The sequence below is a fragment of the Henckelia pumila genome, chromosome 2 (genome assembly GCF_033568475.1).
Source record: "Henckelia pumila isolate YLH828 chromosome 2, ASM3356847v2, whole genome shotgun sequence".
NCBI lineage: Eukaryota > Viridiplantae > Streptophyta > Magnoliopsida > Lamiales > Gesneriaceae > Henckelia > Henckelia pumila.
In genome coordinates, this window is record NC_133121.1 from 17585075 (window position 1) to 17604878 (window position 19804).

At 36.5% G+C, this 19804-nt stretch overlaps 1 protein-coding gene across 1 annotated transcript; it reads left to right on the plus strand.

Moving 5' to 3' along the window:
- The first annotated feature begins 726 nt into the window (after nucleotides 1–726).
- Nucleotides 727–8168, plus strand: LOC140880065 (abscisic-aldehyde oxidase-like). Its single transcript, XM_073284157.1, has 10 exons — nucleotides 727–1007; nucleotides 2606–4297; nucleotides 4479–4738; nucleotides 4833–5042; nucleotides 5331–5549; nucleotides 5629–6594; nucleotides 6678–6773; nucleotides 6870–6968; nucleotides 7100–7289; nucleotides 7593–8168. The coding sequence occupies exons 1-10, from the start codon at nucleotides 860–862 to the stop codon at nucleotides 7808–7810; spliced, it is 4098 nt and encodes a 1365-aa protein (XP_073140258.1). The 5' UTR covers nucleotides 727–859; the 3' UTR covers nucleotides 7811–8168.
- The last annotated feature ends 11636 nt before the right edge of the window (nucleotides 8169–19804 follow it).

A 19804-nucleotide genomic window follows, 5' to 3' on the forward strand; every position in this document is an offset into this window, starting at 1 on the left:
CAAATATTCTCATTCGAACGTAACTTTAAATTTTTTTTTTATGTTTCTCATGTTATTTAATATTAAATTAGGTCTTTTGTGATACGGTCTAACGAATATATATCCATGTGACAAATCGATCTGAACTATATATTTAATAAAAATAATAATATTTTTAAAATAAAAAATAATTTTTCATTACGTCGAACGGTCTCATAAAATTAAATAATGAGACGAGACAATGCCGTGAGAAGCTCCGTGTTAATGGTAAAAAATTATTATAAATCAACTGTCTATCATTAATAAATCGTATTTGAGCAACTTTTAATACGTTGACTTTGGTACCCCCACGTGGATAATTATTTATATATTAATTTTAATAATACTCAACAATGATGATCCATGAATAAATTATTTATAAAATGACGATTTTTTAGAATTAAAATGATGATTTCAATCTACTTATATAAATTTCAAAGGAATTTAACACAAATTTTTGTGAGACCATCTCGTATGTTAATCCATGAAACAAATATTTATTTTGGTCCAATCCACATATTAATTATTTTTATCTATATATATATATAAATATATATATATATATATATATTAATCGAGTGAATCCACTTAAAATAAAGTCTCATCCTACCCTATATATTATATAATTACCCATATCATATTTATGATTTAAAGGAATAAAATGATAAAGTCGAATATGATTGTGAGTAGTAGGTAAAATATATCTATCGAAAAAGATACATGAATTAAGACACGTAAATCATTCGGCCAAAAGATTCTCCTCCCGGCAAGAATTCTAATCACGACCAAATCAAGTAAAGCGACACGCTGCACTTTTCGCAGTGTCTTCTCAGACACAAAAATGGAGGCAACGCCAGAAGGCGGTTCTCTGGTTTTCACTGTCAACGGGGTGAGATTTGAGGTCCCTGAAATCGATCCTTCCACTACTTTGCTCGAGTTTTTGCGCTCAAGAACCCGTTTTAAAAGTGTCAAGCTTGGCTGCGGTGAAGGTGCGCATCTTCCTCTGGAAAGTCTCTGTTTTTTGGGTTCTTGGTGCTTTTTACCACCGATTCTTGCTATGGAGTCTGGTGGAGCTAGTGATTTTAGTCCAAGCTTAGTTTTTTTTTTTTCATTTTTAGAAAAGTTTAAGTTTTTGGTGTCTTTAGCAAAACCCATTTGATTCGAAAAATAGTGGTTTTGAATGATGTAGTAAACCTTGCAAAGTTGTTTATTCTTGACTTGGATATGGTTTGATGTCACAGATGCAAAAATGAAGAATGTTTACAAGTTTGATAAAAATATAATAACACGTAGATGACTAATACATAGAGATGGATAATAGGTTTTTTTTTTTTTTTGCATGTTTTTAATTTATTTATAGGATTATTATGTTACGGTTACATAATGTCTAAATGTCCTTGTTAATTACAAACAATCGTGGGAACAAGCGCAATATTCTAAAGTTCCACACATATCAAGTCAATCATGCCCTCATCACATGTGTTAAGACTCGAGTGATTTCTCATCCAACTCATATGCAATGACATCATGGTCATGAGATGAAATTAAGTTAGCCAAAAAAATGAGCCAAACATGGATGGTAAAAAAATTGTGGCTCTTTTCATTTTCATCTATCATACCAAATGGTACCTTGGGTTCTTCCTCTGTTCATTTTAATACTGTCTTTTATATACATATATGTGTGTGTGTATATATTATATATATGTATGTATGTATGCATGTATCTTCAAATATAATAGCATTCACTAATTTTGAACGTTGTTTGGTATCGATCGAATGCATATTACTTTATTTGTGCATGTATAATGTATTTATGTTATTAGATTTGTCATTCATGGTCCTTTTTAAATGCTAATTATTTACATGAGTTCTTCTCTAAGATCCTTTTTGTGTGCATTGCTCACGTTCATGGATTCACATGCTTTCTGTGCTACTTCTTGATGTGAGCTACCGTTATGTGGGCATCATATGCCATTTGAAGTATAGATTTGAAAAGTCAGGTTCTAAAATTGGATTCTTTTGGTTATGGCTGTAAATTCACATCAGTATGTGTGATTTCTGATTCTTGACAAGAGCTCTCCTGTATCATGGTCGTGTCTCGTCTACCAATTTGCAGAACGTTGACAGTCTTTAGTTCTAATCTATTTGGAGGAATTTGACAGTCTTTAGTTCTAATCTTATTTGGAGGAATGATTATTCTGTTTCTTGCGAATTTTTCTTTGATCTTGGTTTTCTCAAATCTGGGTGAATAGTCTGAATTTAACTAATAAGACTTGTTTTCACACAAAATGCTAGAGTTAAATGGTTTACTCTTTTAAATGGTTCTTTTAGCGATTAATGATTAGACATCAATTAATTTTATCAGAATTCTGCAAAACATTTTACTTTTATTGCAAACTTATGGGAGTTAGGCCTATTTTTATTTTCTAATATTTCATTTGCAAATTAAGGCCACCTGTTGGCAGGTTTGAGGCGATGAATCTGGAAACAGACAATTGGAGTTTGCTTGTTAATCTCATCAACGTGATGCTTTACACTTTTGATGTTTTTTGCTATGTCTTTACTTTTGATTTGAACCTTTTTCCAGGTGGTTGTGGAGCCTGTGTTGTTCTTCTGTCGAAATATGATCCAATGCTTGAGCAAGTCGAAAGTTTTACTGTGAGTTCATGTCTTACACTTCTTTGCAGCATAAATGGTTGTTCAGTTACTACAAGTGAAGGCATTGGAAATAGTAAAGATGGTTTCCATCCCATCCATCAAAGATTTTCTGGCTTCCATGCTTCACAATGTGGCTTTTGCACCCCTGGAATGTGCATGTCACTTTTTTCAGCACTTGTCAATGCTGAAAAGAAGAAACAGCCTCAAGCTCCCCATGGGTTTTCTAAGCTGACAGTTTCTGAGGCGGAAAAGGCTATAACAGGAAATCTCTGTCGATGTACCGGATATCGACCCATTGCTGATGCCTGCAAAAGTTTTGCTGCTAATGTAGATTTGGAGGATTTGGGTATCAATTCATTTTGGAAAAGGGGAGAGTCAGAGGAAGTTAAAGTAAGTAGATTACCGACTTATGATCCAAAGGATCATATATGTTCATATTCGGATTTGAAAGATGGATACAAGTCCCTGACGCGTTTGAATTCTAAACAATGTTCTTGGTTTAGTCCGATAAGTATAAATGAGCTTCAAGACTTGTTGCACTCTGATTTGGTTAAAGATTCTGGAAAGACTAAGCTAGTTGTTGGAAATACGGGCAATGCTTATTATAAGGAAACAGTGGAATATGACAAGTACATTGATCTGAGGTATATCCCAGAGCTTTCAGCAATTAGAAAGGATAACTCGGGGATTGAATTTGGAGCAGCTTTGTCAATTTCCAAGGTTATAAGTTTTTTGAAGTCAGAAAATGACAGTAACCCCATCTCAGATGGAGACCTTGTGTTTATGAACATGGCGAATCATATGGAAAAGATTGCCACAGGATTCATTAGGAACTCAGCTAGTTTAGGAGGCAATTTGGTAATGGCACAAAGGAAGTATTTTCCCTCAGATATAGGTACTTTACTTCTCGCAGTGGACTCTAGTGTGATTGTTCTGACAGGTCAAAAACATGAAAGAATTACAATGGAAGAATTCTTGTATAGGCCACCTTTGGACACCAATGGAATTCTTATAAGTGTTCATATTCCCTTTTTTGAACCAACAAGAGTTGGTGATTCAGTTCAAACTACTTCAAAATTGTCTTTTGAAACCTATCGAGCTGCACCACGGCCTCTTGGAAATGCATTGCCCTACTTGAATGCTGCATTTTTGGCTGATTTTTCTCAAAATAAAAGTGGCATTGTTGTAAATAAAGTTCGTTTATCTTTTGGTGCTTATGGAACATACCACGCTATGAGGGCGAGGAAGGTTGAAGATTATCTGGCTGGACAAACACTAACTGGATTAGTTCTCGATGAAGCAATCAAGTTAGTAAAAGTTGCTGTGGTATCTGGAGAGGGCACCGCACATGCTGCTTACAGGTCGAGCCTAGCGGTTGGTTTTCTTTTTGAATTTCTGAATAGCTTAAATACTATTGATTCTTCTGAATCTTGTGGATCATTTGAGGATTCTAACAAATCCCTGCTGGGAGGAGCTGCAAAGGGTAATAATGATCGCAATAATGGTAGTATACAACACCCAGAACTGTTGTCATCTGCAAAACAGGTTGTAGAATCTAGTAAAGATAATTATCCTGTGGGTGAACCGATTAAAAAATTTGGTGCTGCCATCCAAGCTTCTGGTATGTTGTGTCCTTTTTTCTTTCTTTTTTTTTGGTTACAGTCCTTTCCATTTTGATTATACAGATTATTGGTTATAGATTTCATCCAAGATTTAGTCTTTTTCAAAGCCATTCAGTCTGCAATTTGTGAGCGATGATGAAATTTATCTGTCACCCTGGCATTATGATCGTCAATCTGTAGGTGAGGCCGTGTTTGTGGATGATATTCCACCACCCCCAGATTGCCTGTATGGAGCATTTATTTACAGCACCAAACCATTAGCACGAGTTAAAGGCATCTCTTTCAATTCCAACAAACTACCAACTGGGGTTGCTGCTGTCATCTCTGCCAAAGATATACCAAGCAAAGGTGAGAATATAGGGACTCAATCCATGTTTGGTGCTGAATCTTTGTTTGCCGGGGAAGTTGCTATGTGTGCCGGTGACCTGATTGCTTTCGTGGTATTCCATTTTACTTTTATCGTGTTTTTATTTTGTTTCTGTGAAATTCCTGGCATTATACAAGAAATTTCTCTCTTTGCAAAATCTTTTCTAGATTGGAGACACCCAAAAGCATGCGAATCTGGCTGCAAAAATGGCTATTGTTGAGTATGATACCGAAGGGTTGGATCCTCCCATTTTAACTGTTGAAGAGGCTGTTGAAAGATCAAGTTTTTTTGATGTTCCTCCTTTTTTATACCCGGCAAAGGTTGGTGATTTTTCAAAAGGAATGGCTGAAGCTGATCACAGGATCCTCACTGCTGAGGTACTGTTTGAGAAAATTACCATTACATTTTGTAGACCCTGGTCTGAATTGGACATCAGGCTCAACCATGTCTGCCTTTCATAAATCTTTTAACCACAAAAAAGTTATGTTTAAATAGTCTGCTATTTCATGTGCTTTCGCGAATCCCAATTAAAAATTTTTGTTTGAATCAGATTAAGGATTTTATAAAGTGATTTTCTTCGAGTTCCAATATATTGTTATTATTTAAACTGCTGCAAGATAGTTTAACTCATAATTTCTTCTTTATTCGCCTTTTCGGATGTCTAGATCAAACTTGGTTCACAATACTACTTTTATATGGAAACTCAATCTGCCTTAGCAATTCCTGATGAAGACAACTGCATGGTGGTTTATTCTTCATGTCAGTGCCCTGAGTTTACACATATCGCAATCGCAAAATGTCTTGGTATACCTGAGAATAATGTCCGTGTTATTACAAGAAGAGTAGGCGGAGGTTTTGGGGGAAAGGCACTAAAAGCAATGCCCGTAAGTTTAATGAACATTATAATATTTCTTCATTTCTTCTTTTGGTTAACATACTTTTTCATGGTGGGTTGCTTTTCAGGTTGCTACGGCATGCGCACTTGCGGCTCATACATTGCGCCGTCCGGTCAAAACATATCTAGATCGAAAAACAGACATGATTATAGCAGGAGGAAGACATCCTATAAAGATAACATATGATGTAGGATATAAATCAGATGGAAAGATCACAGCTTTGCACCTTGACATACTGATAAATGCAGGGATAAAAGCTGATATAAGCCCTGTAATGCCAAATAGCATAACGGGCGCACTTAAAAAGTATAATTGGGGAGCGTTATCGTTTAATTTTAAAGTGTGCAAGACAAACCACTCTAGCAAATCTGCTATGCGGGCGCCTGGGGAGGTGCAGGGATCTTATATTGCCGAAGCTATCTTAGAGCATGTAGCATCATCTTTGTCAATGGAACCAGATTTAGTCAGGAATAAAAATCTTCATACATATGAAAGCCTCAAGTTATTTTATGGGGACGCAGCTGGGGACTTGGTGGAGTATACTTTACCTTCTATATGGGATAAGGTGGCTACATCATCAAGATTTCTCGCAAGGATTGAGAACATAGAACGGTTTAATCACAGTAATGTATGGCGTAAAAGAGGTATTTCTCGTGTACCGGTTGTGAACGAAGTTTTTGTTAGAGGAGCGCCTGGGAAAGTAAGTATTCTTTGGGATGGATCAATTGTCGTAGAAGTTGGAGGCATAGATCTAGGCCAGGGGCTTTGGACAAAGGTGAAACAAGTAACTGCTTATGCACTTAGTTCCATCCAATGTGAGGGAACCAAAGACTTATTTGAGAGAATACGAGTTGTACAATCCGACACGCTAAGCTTGGTGCAAGGAGGTTTTACGGCTGGTAGCACCACGTCCGAATCGAGCTGTGCAGCGGTTAGACTATGCTGCGATATCCTGGTCGAGAGACTTGCCCCACTTAAGAAAACTTTACAAGACCAAATGGGGTCTGTGGAATGGGATGCCCTCATTGTTCAGGTTTGTAAGTTTGATCAATGAAACGCTTGTAAAACTAAGCCATTGGATATTCTTGATTTGATTGTTTTTCTTTCCGTGTGCAGGCACATTACCAATCTGTAAACTTAGCAGCAAACTCATTCTTCGTCCCTGATTTGAGTTCTGTAAAATACTTGACTCAGGGTGCAGCTGTAAGTGAGGTAAATTTGCCTCGTTTGGACCCATCTTGTTCCACCATAGAATTGTATCTTTCAACCAAACAGACGACGAATAACTAGAACCCCTTGCTACTGCAGGTAGAGATAAATATCCTGACAGGAGAAACAACTATATTGAGGTCAGATATTGTTTACGATTGTGGCCAGAGCATGAACCCAGCTGTGGATTTGGGACAGGTTTATACTTTCAATATATAGCAATAAATTATGTTCAAGATTCTATACTCCGACATCATTTTCTGATCTATACATGTAACTAACGCATGCACATATGCTTGTTCTTATTCTCTTGTATCTGTACTCGACAGATCGAAGGTGCATTCGTCCAAGGACTTGGATTTTTCATGCTTGAAGAATACCTTACCAATGAAAATGGATTGGTGGTTGCAGACAGCACGTGGACATACAAGATTCCAACAATCGACACTATACCTAAACAGTTCAATGTCGAGGTGCTTAACACCGGACATAACCAAAAACGTGTTCTCTCCTCGAAGGGTAAGTTTCTTGTTCAAGTCAAAATGATTATTTGTCACTAGTGAAGGACAGAAATTCAGAAAGAAGGCAAAACCTTTTCTTAAGATGATCAAGGAGGCAACGAAGTTCTGCCGCCAATGCTGGACTGTATTTTACTGTTGATATGACATGCGAGGAATCCTAACATTGAGAAAAGGGAAATATTGCTGTTTGTTTGATTTTGTGAATTATGTGAAAGTATGATCCTGAAAAATTACGGTGCCCGGAAACAATATGGAGATTTAGAGCCATTATTTGTCATAAAATCTTGTTATTTCTTTGCAGCTTCTGGTGAACCCCCGCTGCTGCTTGCAGCATCAGTTCACTGCGCTACGAGGGCAGCCATTAAAGAAGCTCGAAAACAGCTCAAATCTTGGGGAGCAGTCGAGGGGATTGATACAACTTTCGTGCTAGATGTCCCCGCGACCATGCCTACTGTCAAGAGACTTTGTGGCTTGGATACCGTTGAAACTTACCTCAAGTACTTGCCATCACGTGACTAAAGCCGAGGCATCGTTTCACATTCAACGTTTCAAGAATTTAACTCCATAAAAAGTTTGCACAACATATACGTCTAGTACTGAAACTCCAGGTTTTGTATTGTACAGTTAGCAGTGTAAATGTTGTTGAATTCCTTGGGCACGATTGAAAAATAAGTGGGGCTTGTTGAAAGTAGCTAGGAGAATTGCCTCTCCATTGTTTTGGCAATGTGCCATTTACAGATAAAAAAAATCTATGTGCCAGTCTCGTGACTTATACTAGTAACCGAGGCATCTGCAATGCGTGCGTAATAATATAATGAACATTTTCATTTTTAGAAAATAGATGAATGAATAAAGATTAAATCAAAGAAACAGAGATCATATGGAATGGAAGTTGAGGAATTTTGGTGTTGGTGGAAAGTTGAGCCATTTATGTAGGATCGTGAAAAGAAATGATCTTTTTTTATTTTTCTTGCCCATAAACAATTGGGAGCAAGGGTTTGTTTTTCACGTTATATATCTATTTAATTCTACTTGCATATAAATATATGAATTCCAATTGTGAAATCTCTTATTTGTTCTTGGCTATTTAAGTTAACAATTTTTTATGAGTTCACTTGTAATTTCATCGTTTACCTTAAATGATATTAATTAATGACTAATTATTAAGCATAAATTATTAATATTTGGGCATTGATATTATGGTATTCAATGTTCTGAACATAAATTACATCTTCATTTATGCTCTGAATATAAATTTGTTTTGTTTTGTTTTATGAGCTTTCTAATCTTTTAGGTTGTTTGTATCAATTTATGCACTAGCTTAAATGTCTAATTAATATTTTTAGTTTTTCGTGAGAAAAATTAGTTAAGTTCTCATTCAAATTATATTTTATATTATAAAAAATTATTAATATAATAGCTGTAACAAATGATAATTAATTAAATTCCTCTCAAATTATTATTATTATTGAAAAAATTTCGGAGAAAATTAATTAAATCATTTCTACTTGACTTAATTTTAGGTTTTGGTTTTGGTTTTGGTTTTGGTTTTGGTTTATTTGATGCTAAGTTTTTTTTTTCATAATTTTATTAATTTAATTATCGATAGTTTATTTTTTATTTTCATTTCTTCTTGTTTTTTTAAGGTTCCGACTTCGGTTAATCTAAACATATATATATTTGTCCCTTTTCAAAAATTAATTAAGTATTTAAGTTGGAAATATGATTCCGAAAATGAATCTGAAAATTCAACATCCATTTATTTTGATAATATTTTGTTCCTACAAATTTTCGTGAAAAAAATATTTATATGAAAAAAACAAAACAAAAAATATTTTCATTTCTAACTATTCTTTTCAAACCCTAAATCATTTACTCTAAATTAGAATGGAAAAATTCAAAATCTCTCATTATTTGTCTTTGATATCCTTAATTAATTGGGGTGATATTTGTAATATATTTGCTATATTCCACTACGTAAACCCTTTATAAATTATTAATGTCGTGATCATTAAATTTTATTAATTTATAGAGGTATTAAATAATCAATAAATTAATAATTTTTATTTTAAAGAGTACATTTTCAATCCTGTAGACAATTAAATTTGTCTAGGCTAAATTTATGGAAAATACCAAAAAAGAAGTATATATATTAAATATCAATAAAAAATAATTGACTATTTATTTATTGAAAATTAAATTCTTAAAAAATAAATAGTTAATTAAATTGATATTTAATATATTGTGTGATCAAATCAAGATTTTGAAATCACGATTGTATCTTGCAATAAATGGAACGAAATACTAATATTTTTAGTATTTCAAATCAAATCTTGAATCAAATGGAAGATAATACTAATATTTTTAGTATTTAAAATCAAATATTGTGATTAATGAAAGATAATCACCAAATGAATCATGAGAAGCCAATCAAATTGCGACACCTCATCAAATGGAAATGAAAGGAATCTGCATCCTTCAGCTAGGGGTGATCACGGTGCGGTTTGACGGTTTTTCATAAGAAATTCAAACCGAATTGCCAATTGCGGTTCGGTTATATTTTATTTTTTTTGTTGCGGTTTTATATGTAAAATTTTTTTCGCGGTTTTCGGCGGTTTTAAGCGGTTGCGGTCGGTTCGCGATTTTTTTTAATGATAGGTAAAATGAAAAAAAATAAAACCATTCAAATTATTAAAATAATGAATGAAAACTATAATAAACAAAATAAAACTAAATAAAATAACAATCACAAAATAAAGTTAATCAACTATAATATGTTTAGACAAGGTTGAACTGTTGAAGATTAATATTTGTATAGAGAAGTAGTAAATAGATTATGAAGAGAGAAAGAGGGGAAATTTTTTTGAAAAGAGTTGAGATAGAAGAGAGTGGAGGCGGCATAGGATCGAATCTATTGTGTATAATGTATATACAATGTGCTATAAATATAACCCTAACTAAATACCACTATCCACGGCGGTGCGGTGCGGGGCGGTTTAGGCCAAAAATTATAACCAAACCATGGAGGCGGGACGGTTTTCATTTTTTTAAAAACCGCGGTTATTTCAAAACATGAGATACGACGGTGTGGGGCGGTGCGGGGTGGTCGGTTCGGGCGGTTTTTGAAAAAATGTGATCACCCCTGCCTTCAGCTATAAATAGGGGCAGATGACCAAGAAAAAAAGACACAACACAGAGAAGACTAAAGAAAAAGAGTAGAAGAATTCAAGATTTCTCTCTCAAGTATCTTCAAGAAGCTCAAATAAATCAACGAAGATCAAGGCGAAATTCAAGGCGTTCTTCATCAAATTCATCAAATTCAAGAAGATCAAGGCGTGATTCAAGGAATTAATTGCGTTATTCTTCAAACACATTTAAATTAATTCAAATCCAAGAAGATTTCGTTCTTCACCAAATTCAAGATCAACAAAATTCAAGGCGTGATTCAAGGCATTCATCATGTTCTTCTCAAATTTTGAAGGTTAATTCGATAACAAGGTTTTAATCCATCAAATTAACGTTATCAAGATATCAAATCATCTTCCAAGAAGATCAAACACCCAAGAAATTCACATTTCACAAGAAATTGTCATTGAAAAGAAAAATCAAGGGATTATCTAGAGATTGTATTCACTAATCTTTATTTAAATCACTTTGTATCAATTTTTTATTTCTTAATTTTAAGAAATAAAGAATTTGAGCTACAAATTTTGGCACGCCCAGTGGAACAGTCTCTACCCTTCATCTTTTCTCTTCGCCAAAAGTTATAAGTCATCATGTTCACCAATAACAAGATCTCCAACATAAAGATTTCTACTACGAAGTCAACTGAAAGTTTTGGAGTCATCACAAGAAGTATGTCGAAAAAAATACAAAAAACTTTTGAGCGAGCTCGTTTCCTAGAAACCCATCAAAGCTTGCACATAGCACCAGTGATGGTGACAAATACCACAACTTTAGAAGATCAAATAGAAAGTCTGACAAAGGCAATTAGGGACTCTCGAGACATGTTCAAGAACAAGACTCCCAAATTATGAAGTTTATGGACAAGATAGACCATACTGATGCAAGTCGCATGGACAAACAAGGTGAAACTAATGGTGAAACTGAGTCATCGTTGAAGAAAAAGGGAAATGAACATACTAAATATTTACATTTTTCACCTGATGGGTCAGTTCCTGTAGACCAGTTAAAAGACTTCATCATGGGTACTATCAAAGAAAAACTTGACGGAAGCTCCAAGTCATCTCTCACATATGCCAAGCCTTACTCGCAAAGGATCGATGACTTGAGGATGCCCACTGGTTACCAGCTTCCAAAGTTTCAACAGTTCGATGGCAAGGAAAACCCAAAACAACATGTGGCTCATTTCATCAAGACATGTAACAATGCTGGAACATACGGAGATTATCTGGTCAAACAATTTGTTCGCTCACTAAAAGGAAATGCGTTTGACTGGTATACTGATCTGAAGCCATGCTCGATTAATAGTTGGAATCAGCTAGAACAAGAATTTCTCAATCGCTTCTACAGTACTCGACGAATAGTTAGCATGATCGAGCTGACAAACTCACGACAGTGGAAAGAAGAGCCTGTCATTGACTATATCAATTGTTGGAGAAATTTGAGTCTTAACTGCAAAGATCGATTGTCGAAATCTTCCGTCATTGAGATGTGCATCCAAGGTATGCATTGGGGGCTTTGATACATCCTTCAAGGAATCCAGCCAAATACATTCGAGGATCTAGACACTCGAGCTCATGACATGAAATTGAGAATGGCTGCAAGTGGAGCAGAGGGACCTCCAGCTCATGAATCTCATAAAGCAAAAGAAAAGGAAGACTTCAATAGAGGAAGCAAGCCTTTCAAAAAGACCCCGACCAAAGAATCGATGACAGTTAATGCCACACCTGTCAAATTCAAGGAAAATATAAGTGATAAAAGCAATGGCAAGAAATAAATATATCAGGAAAGAGAGCGAAAAAAGTTGAGTTTAAAGGAGATGCAATCAAAACAGTACCCTTTTCTCAACTCTGATGTATCAGGGATATTTGATGATTTGGTCAAAGCAAACTTGATTGAATTACTAGAACTGAAGCGACCCGAAGAAGCTACACACGAGTGGATGACCCAAAATATTGCAAATATCACCGGTTGATCGGGCATCCTATTCATGACTGCCTCATATTCAAGGATAAAATTATGTAGTTGGCTCGCCAAGGAAAAATATCACTTGAAGAGGATAATGTGAATGCCAATCAAATCGAAATACATAACCATGATGGTGCATCATGCTACGTAACAGGTTTGCAAGGAAGTCTCTTCAACCAGATCGATCAGTCTGAAAATAAGAAAGATTTTACGGTGACCTTAGCCTTCACTGACGAAGATCTACCGTTTGGTTTTGAATTTCATAATCGGCCTTTATTTGTCACGGGCTATAGTCGCGAGCGAAAGGTGAATAGGATATTAATTGATGGAGGCTCTGCAGTTAATATTATGCCTTTGCGCACGATGAAGGAGTTGAATATTGCCACAGAAGAACTTGCAAATAGTCGCCTGATGATCCAAGGATTCAATCAAGGAGGACAAAGGGCTCTTGGGGTCATAAGATTAGAACTAATAATGGGTGACATGACCTCAAGTGCATTCTTTCAAGTCATAGACTCCAGGACATCATACAAAATGTTGCTTGGTCGACCATGGCTTCATGAAAATGAGGTAGTTCCTTCTACATGGCATCAATGTTTTAAATACTGTCGAGACGGGGTGGTAAGAAAAGTATTTGGAGATGAGAAACCATTTACCGAGGCCGAGTCACACTTTACCGATGTCAAGTATTACTTTGAGAATGAGAAGACATCAAGAATCGAAGAGTGTTCACCTCATCGGGAACCCGAAAGACAAGATGATGAAGAAAGTAAGATTAAAGAAACCTTGGAAGTTCATAAAGACCAATCAAAAGGTAAATTGCTTGTCCAAGAAGAAAATCCTTTGAAAAGATGGTACTTCATTTAACAAAGCTTGATGAAAAACGACCATCTATCATCGGATTTGTCCGTCCAACTCAAGGGGCCGAGGTAGAACATGGGGAATACTCAGAACTACAGAATGCGAAGGGCTTTGATCAAAAAGCTTATAAACTACTCGTTAAAGCCGGATACAACCCAAATAAAAACCTCACCTTGGGTAAACTCCCCTCAGAAATTTCTAACAAACAAGCGGCTCTTGAAGAAAATGCGCTTACTGTTCAAAAAACTCGACCAGGCCTTGGGTTCATTCCACAAAGTCCCATCCGCATTGCCATCAAAAGAGTTAGCCTCAACTATATTGCTGAAGATGAGTACTCGTCAAACACCATTGTTGATGAACAAAACAAAAAAGATCAACGAGTGTCTGTCTTTGATAGGCTGGGCCGGCGTAAAAGGCAAAGGAATCGATAAAGATTGAACTTTTCCAAGCATTTGCGTGAGGCGCATAATCAGCAAACCCCAAAAAGATTGCGAAGTTTGATTCCATCCCACATGAAGCGATGCACCACATTTATTATATCATGCGATAAGATCTTGAAGGATAAGATGCAAACAGTGATTTACACTCAAACTCAAAAAGATGAGGATGATACAGAAAGCGTTGCTTCCTGTCACATCACTTCAAATGAAGAAGAAACTTCATCAGAGGAAGATGCTGAAATCGCCCCTCTTGAACTTGAAGAAGGGGTGAAAGCCACTGTTGATAAACTGAAAGAGATTAATCTAGGCGACGATGATAACCCGAGACCAATCTACCTCAGCGTCCTATTGTCCATCAATGAAGAGGAAGCATATATCGAGTTACTGCATGAGTTTGAAGATATATTTGCATGGTCATACAAAGAGATGCTTGGGCTAGATCCAAAAGTGGATGTCCATCACTTAGCTGTTAAAAAGGGAGCTCGGCCTATCAAGCAAGCTAAACGAAGGTTCCGCCCTGAGTTAATCCCTCCAATCAAAACTGAGATTAACAAGATCATTGAGGTTGGATTCATCCGTGAAGTCAAGTTTCCTATATGGATATCCAGCATAGTTAATGTAAATAAAAAGAATGGACAAATTTGGGTTTGTGTTGCCTTTCGAGATCTGAATGATGCATGCCCAAAAAATGACTTTTCATTACTTATCACTGAACTCATGATTGATGCCACTATGGGTCACGAAGCATTGTCTTTCATGGATGGATCTTCTGGATATAATCAAATTCGCATGGCGCCAGAAGATGAAGAGTTATCTGCATTTCGCACTCCAAAGGGTATATATTGCTACAAAGTGGTGCCATTTGGATTAAAGAATGTTGGTTCCACTTATCAAAGGGCAATGCAGAATATTTTTGATGACATGTTACACAAAAATGTTGAATGCTATGTTGATGATGTGGTTGTTAAATCCAAATGGAGAAATAACCATTTGGAAGATTTAAGAAGAATTTTTGAGCGCCTAAGAAAGTACCAACTCAAGATGAATCCTTTGAAATGCGCATTCGGTGTCACATCAGGAAAATTCCTTGGATTTATTGTCCGACATCGAGGGATTGAAATTGAGCAAGCTAAAATTGATGCAATCTTAAAAATTTCTGGACCTAGAAATATCCACAAGCTAAAAAGTTTGCAAGGAAAATTGGCATATATCAGGAGGTTCATCTCAAATTTGGCTGGGCGTTGTCAACCATTTAGCAGCCTCATGAAAAAAGGAGTTCCATTTAAGTGAGATGAATCTTGTAAGAATTCTTTTGAGAGCATTAAGGCTTATTTGATGAGGCCTCCCGTGTTGGCCGACCCGGTGCCTGGACGCCCATTAAACCTCTATATCACTGCTCAAGAGCGTTTTGTTGGAGCTTTATTAGCTCAAGATAATGAGGATGGGAAGGAAACTACACAATACTATTTGAGTAGAATGATGACTCCAAATGAATTGAACTACTCACCAATAGAGAAGTTATGCCTAGCCCTCATATTTGTCATTTAGAAGCTAAAACACTACTTCCAAGCCCACACTGTTCGGCTTGTCTCAAAATCAAACCCGCTAAACTATGCGATGTCCAGACCACTTCTTTCTGATAGACTTGCAAGAAGTTATCTCCAATTGAAGCAATTTGAAATTATATATGTTCCTCATAAGGCTGTCAAAGGGCAAGCATTACCTGACTTTTTAGCTGACCACCCAATCTCTGCCGATTGGGAGCTATCTAATGAATTTTCGGATGAAGATGTTCTTGTAATTGAAATTAAACCTCCATGAAAAATGTATTTTTATGGAGCTTCGAATAAGGAAGGAGCCGGTGCTAGAGTTATATTTGTGACATCTGATGGGGAAGTGTTGCCATACTCATTCACCTTGACTCAAAATTGCTCCATTAATGTTGCTGAATATCAAGCTCTAATCCTTGGACTAGAAATGGCGGTCGATATAAAGCAATTGCATCTTCAAGTATATGGGGATTCGGCTTTGGTGATTAATCATTTACTCGGATCATATGAAGTCAGAAAGCCTGAATTACTCCCGTATCATAATTATGCTAGGAAGTTTATGGGGTGGCTCAGTGATGTGGAGATTGAGCATGTACCAAGAAAATACAATAAACAAGCTGATGCACTAGCCAAACTTGCTTCTACAATTTCCATGCCAAACAACGAAGCTCGTGTGCCAATATGTAAAAATTGGGTAGTACCGTCACTTTTTGAGGATGAGAGTGATGAAGAAAAATAATATGATAATTACACTGTCGAAGTATTCGAAATTGAGAAAGAAGATTGACGTCAAGCATTTGTTGATTACTTGAAGTATGAAAAGTTGTCAAATGATCCGCATCAAAGGGTAGACATTCGAAGACGTGCAACATGTTTCATCTACTACAAGGATACCTTATATAGGCGCTTATTTGATAGAGTCTTCTTATGGTGTTTAGGGGATGAAGAAACCACCCGAGCAATGGAAGAAGCTCATTCTGAAATTTGCTGAGCCCATCAATCTGGCCCAAAGTTGCATTTTCGGATAAAAATAATGGGTTATTATTGGTCAACAATGGTGAAAGATTGCATGGATTATGCACAAAGGTGTCAAGCTTGCCAGTACCATGCAAATTTCATTCACCAACCGCCCAAGGTGTTGCATCCTATAGCCTCTTGGCCATTTTACGCGTGTGGTTTAGACGTCGTTGGACCACTAACTAAATCTTCAAGTGGACATTTGTATATATTGGCTGCGACAGATTATTTTTCAAAATGGGCTGAAGCGGTGCCTCTGAGAGAAGTGAAGAAGGAAAATGTTGCTGATTTTATTTGCACCCACATTATATATCGATATGGGATTCCTCGGTACATAATCACTGAGGGCTAATTGCATTCACACCCCCTGTGAAAAGTCTAAAAGGCATAAAATCCCCTGTGTAAAATTAATAGCATGTTAGACCCTATGTTTTAAAAAAATTAGCATAAAAACCCCTATGAGAGGGTATAAAAGTGCCCGAGTTTGTATAACATAGGGGTGAAATGTGCTACATTTTAAAAAACTGAGGGATGCATTAGCCTATTAATATTTCTTAGGGGGTTTTATGCCTTTTAAACTTTTCACAGGGGGTGTGAATGCAATTAGCCCAATAACTGATAATGGAAAACCTTTTTGCAACACTTTGATTGATAAGCTCTGCGAAAAGTTTGGTTTCAAGCAAAGGAAGTCTTCTATGTACTATGCTGCTGCTAATGGTTTGGCCGAAGCTTTCAACAAAACCTTGTGTAATCTTCTGAAAAAGATAATTGCAAAATCAAAGAAAGACTGACATGAAAGGATGGGAGAGGCTCTATGGGCATATAGAACCACTTACAGAATGCCTAATCAAGCAACTCCTTATGCATTGGTGTATGGTGTGGAAGCCGTCGTGCCACTCGAGAAAAAAATTCCATCACTAAGGATAGCTATACAAGAAGGCTTGACAGAAGAAGAAAATGCATGTTTGCGCCTCAAGGAGTTAGAAGCTCTCGATGAGAAAAGACTAGAAGCACAACAAAGACTTGAGTGTTACCAAGCTCGTCTCTCTAGAGCTTTCAACAAAAAAGTGTGATCGCGCTAATTTCAAGTCGGTGATTTAGTACTCGCAGTAAGAAGGCCCATCATCACAACTCATCGAACCGGGAACAAGTTTACATCAAAATGGGACGGCCCGTATGTTGTCAAAGAGGTTTATACTAATGGCGCATATAGATTAGTGGTCGGAGATGGTTTAATGATTGGTCCCATAAACGGGAAATTCTTGAAGCGTTACTATGCATAAATAAAAAAAATCGAAAAAAAAGAAGAACTCCTGACCCACAAGAGTATAAACTATGAACGGTATCCATCAAAGGTATTACATGTGGTTAAACTGTTATATACACCACCAAAGGTATTACACGTGGTTAAACTGTTATGTCCCCACCAATAGTGAATTCATGTGGTTAAACTGTATTTCTCCCACTTATGGTATTTTATGTGGTTAAAATATTAAATCCCCACCTAGTCTAGGGTGGTTAAGAAATAGATACTCCTGGCCCGCATGAGTATAAACTGTACATGACACCCCCCCAAACAATCAAATTTTGAACTACGTTATGACTTAATCCTTATATTGGGTACGTAGGCAACTTAGATATTTTCTAAGTACAGTCATGAACTTTTTGTTTTCGTTTCCCATGAAATTATAATTTATTTTATATTTCGAGTGGAGTGTAAGCACAAAAAAAACATATATGAATCAAAGAATCACATTTATAAACCTCTCAAAGTGATGTTCATTACAAAATATAAAAGGAAATGAAAGTCATAAACAAATGCTAAACAAAAGGACTAAATTTCTTCAAGTCTTCTTTGGAAACTTCAAGATGGATCATCGACATCTTCAAATTCTCGACGGCCCCATCAACCAAAGGGGAAACATCTCCAATGACAGTGACTTCTTCCTCAATCTTATGAACCTCTGCTTGAGCACTAGACAACAGTCGTTGTTGCCTCTTTAAGGAAGTAGATAAGCTCTTCTTTCTCTTCTTCAAATCATCAAGTTCTTTGGTAATGCGCTTCAAATCCTCGTGAGTAGATTGAACTTGACTCGCCTCTTTGCTCTCTCTAGTTTTGGCAGCATCAAGACGATCTTTGGCTTCACTCAGTTGTTGTGCAATAATCTCCTGGGCAGTCTGTTTGGAAGATTTTGATTGGGCTTCATCAAATGCAGCAGCTTTGTCAAAAAATGATCCCAATAACTTTTCCAAACCAGAGAAATCAAAATCATGGAAACTCTTCATGGTATCAAGCACCAAAAACACGTCGCCTTTAAGAGAAGAGATACAGTCAATTGAAGTATTCATTATCTTTTCACGAAGGTCGACCCAAAACCTTTGAAGAAATTCCTTTTGATGATCAAATAAAAATTTTCCTCCATCAAATGCAAGAAGGGAAGCAGTCTTGGGAATTGCATAGGAAATTGCCAAAATAGAACCCTCTTTTGGTATTGGTTCACCGGCTGAAAGAATTGCAAGTGATGTGTTCGGTCCCATTATCGATTTTTGGTTGTCTTGTGAACCATGAGTATCACCAACATTCAATAACTCTTTCTCCACCTAAAAAAAAAGGAATGACAAAAAAGTTCGATGGAAAATAAAAAATTAAAAAAATAAGAGAAATGAAGTTTTTTTTTAAAAAAAAATTAACTCTTCCACAAGCTTCCCACGAGTCTCGGGTCTCCGATTACACTATCAATGTCAATAACTCTTGGCTCTGAAGGATTAGAGGTCTTTTTGGCCCTTTTCCAATGATGGTCTGCAGTGCTACTCTCACTATCTTGGAAGTCCTTTATCTTGTTTATCTCTAAAAATTCGATTGCACGAGCACTATGATCTTTGGGACGAGAGTCTTCACCAAGAAACCCATTTTCATCCTTACAAATTTTACCTTCTCGCAAATTTTCACAAGGCTTCGAGATAGTCAAAATTGTGATGTTTTCTTCCAAATAATTTCCATGAACTATTGCCCACCACTTCTTATACTCATCGGAGCAGAATCTCTTCGCATTTGGGGGCATGGATGGAAATTGCACTCTAAACATTGAGTTGGAAAGAGTACTCAACCGCCAAAAAAGAAGCCCTTCATTCAAAGAAGCTTTGCGGATGTCTCAAATAAGAACCCCTGGTGGTATTTGATAAAATCCAAACTAACGACTAAAGCGGTGAGGACTATAAGGTTCAACCAAGAAGCGACTTCCTTGACGCAAAGACAGATAGCCAGAACGGATGACAATAAAATAATTCTGCTCAAGTTCCTCCGTGTTTCCATTATCAAGATATAAAAAGTCTTTACTCCTTGTGATCATGGTGCAAGTCCAAGAAGCAAAATCTCCTTTGTGAATTCTTTTGCGAGCTTCAATTGAATCATAATGTTTTGCGCTCCCTTCGCCGGAAAAACTCGCCATTTTTGGGCCACGTATTCCTTGCCAAACTTGAGTGTGAGTTTTAAA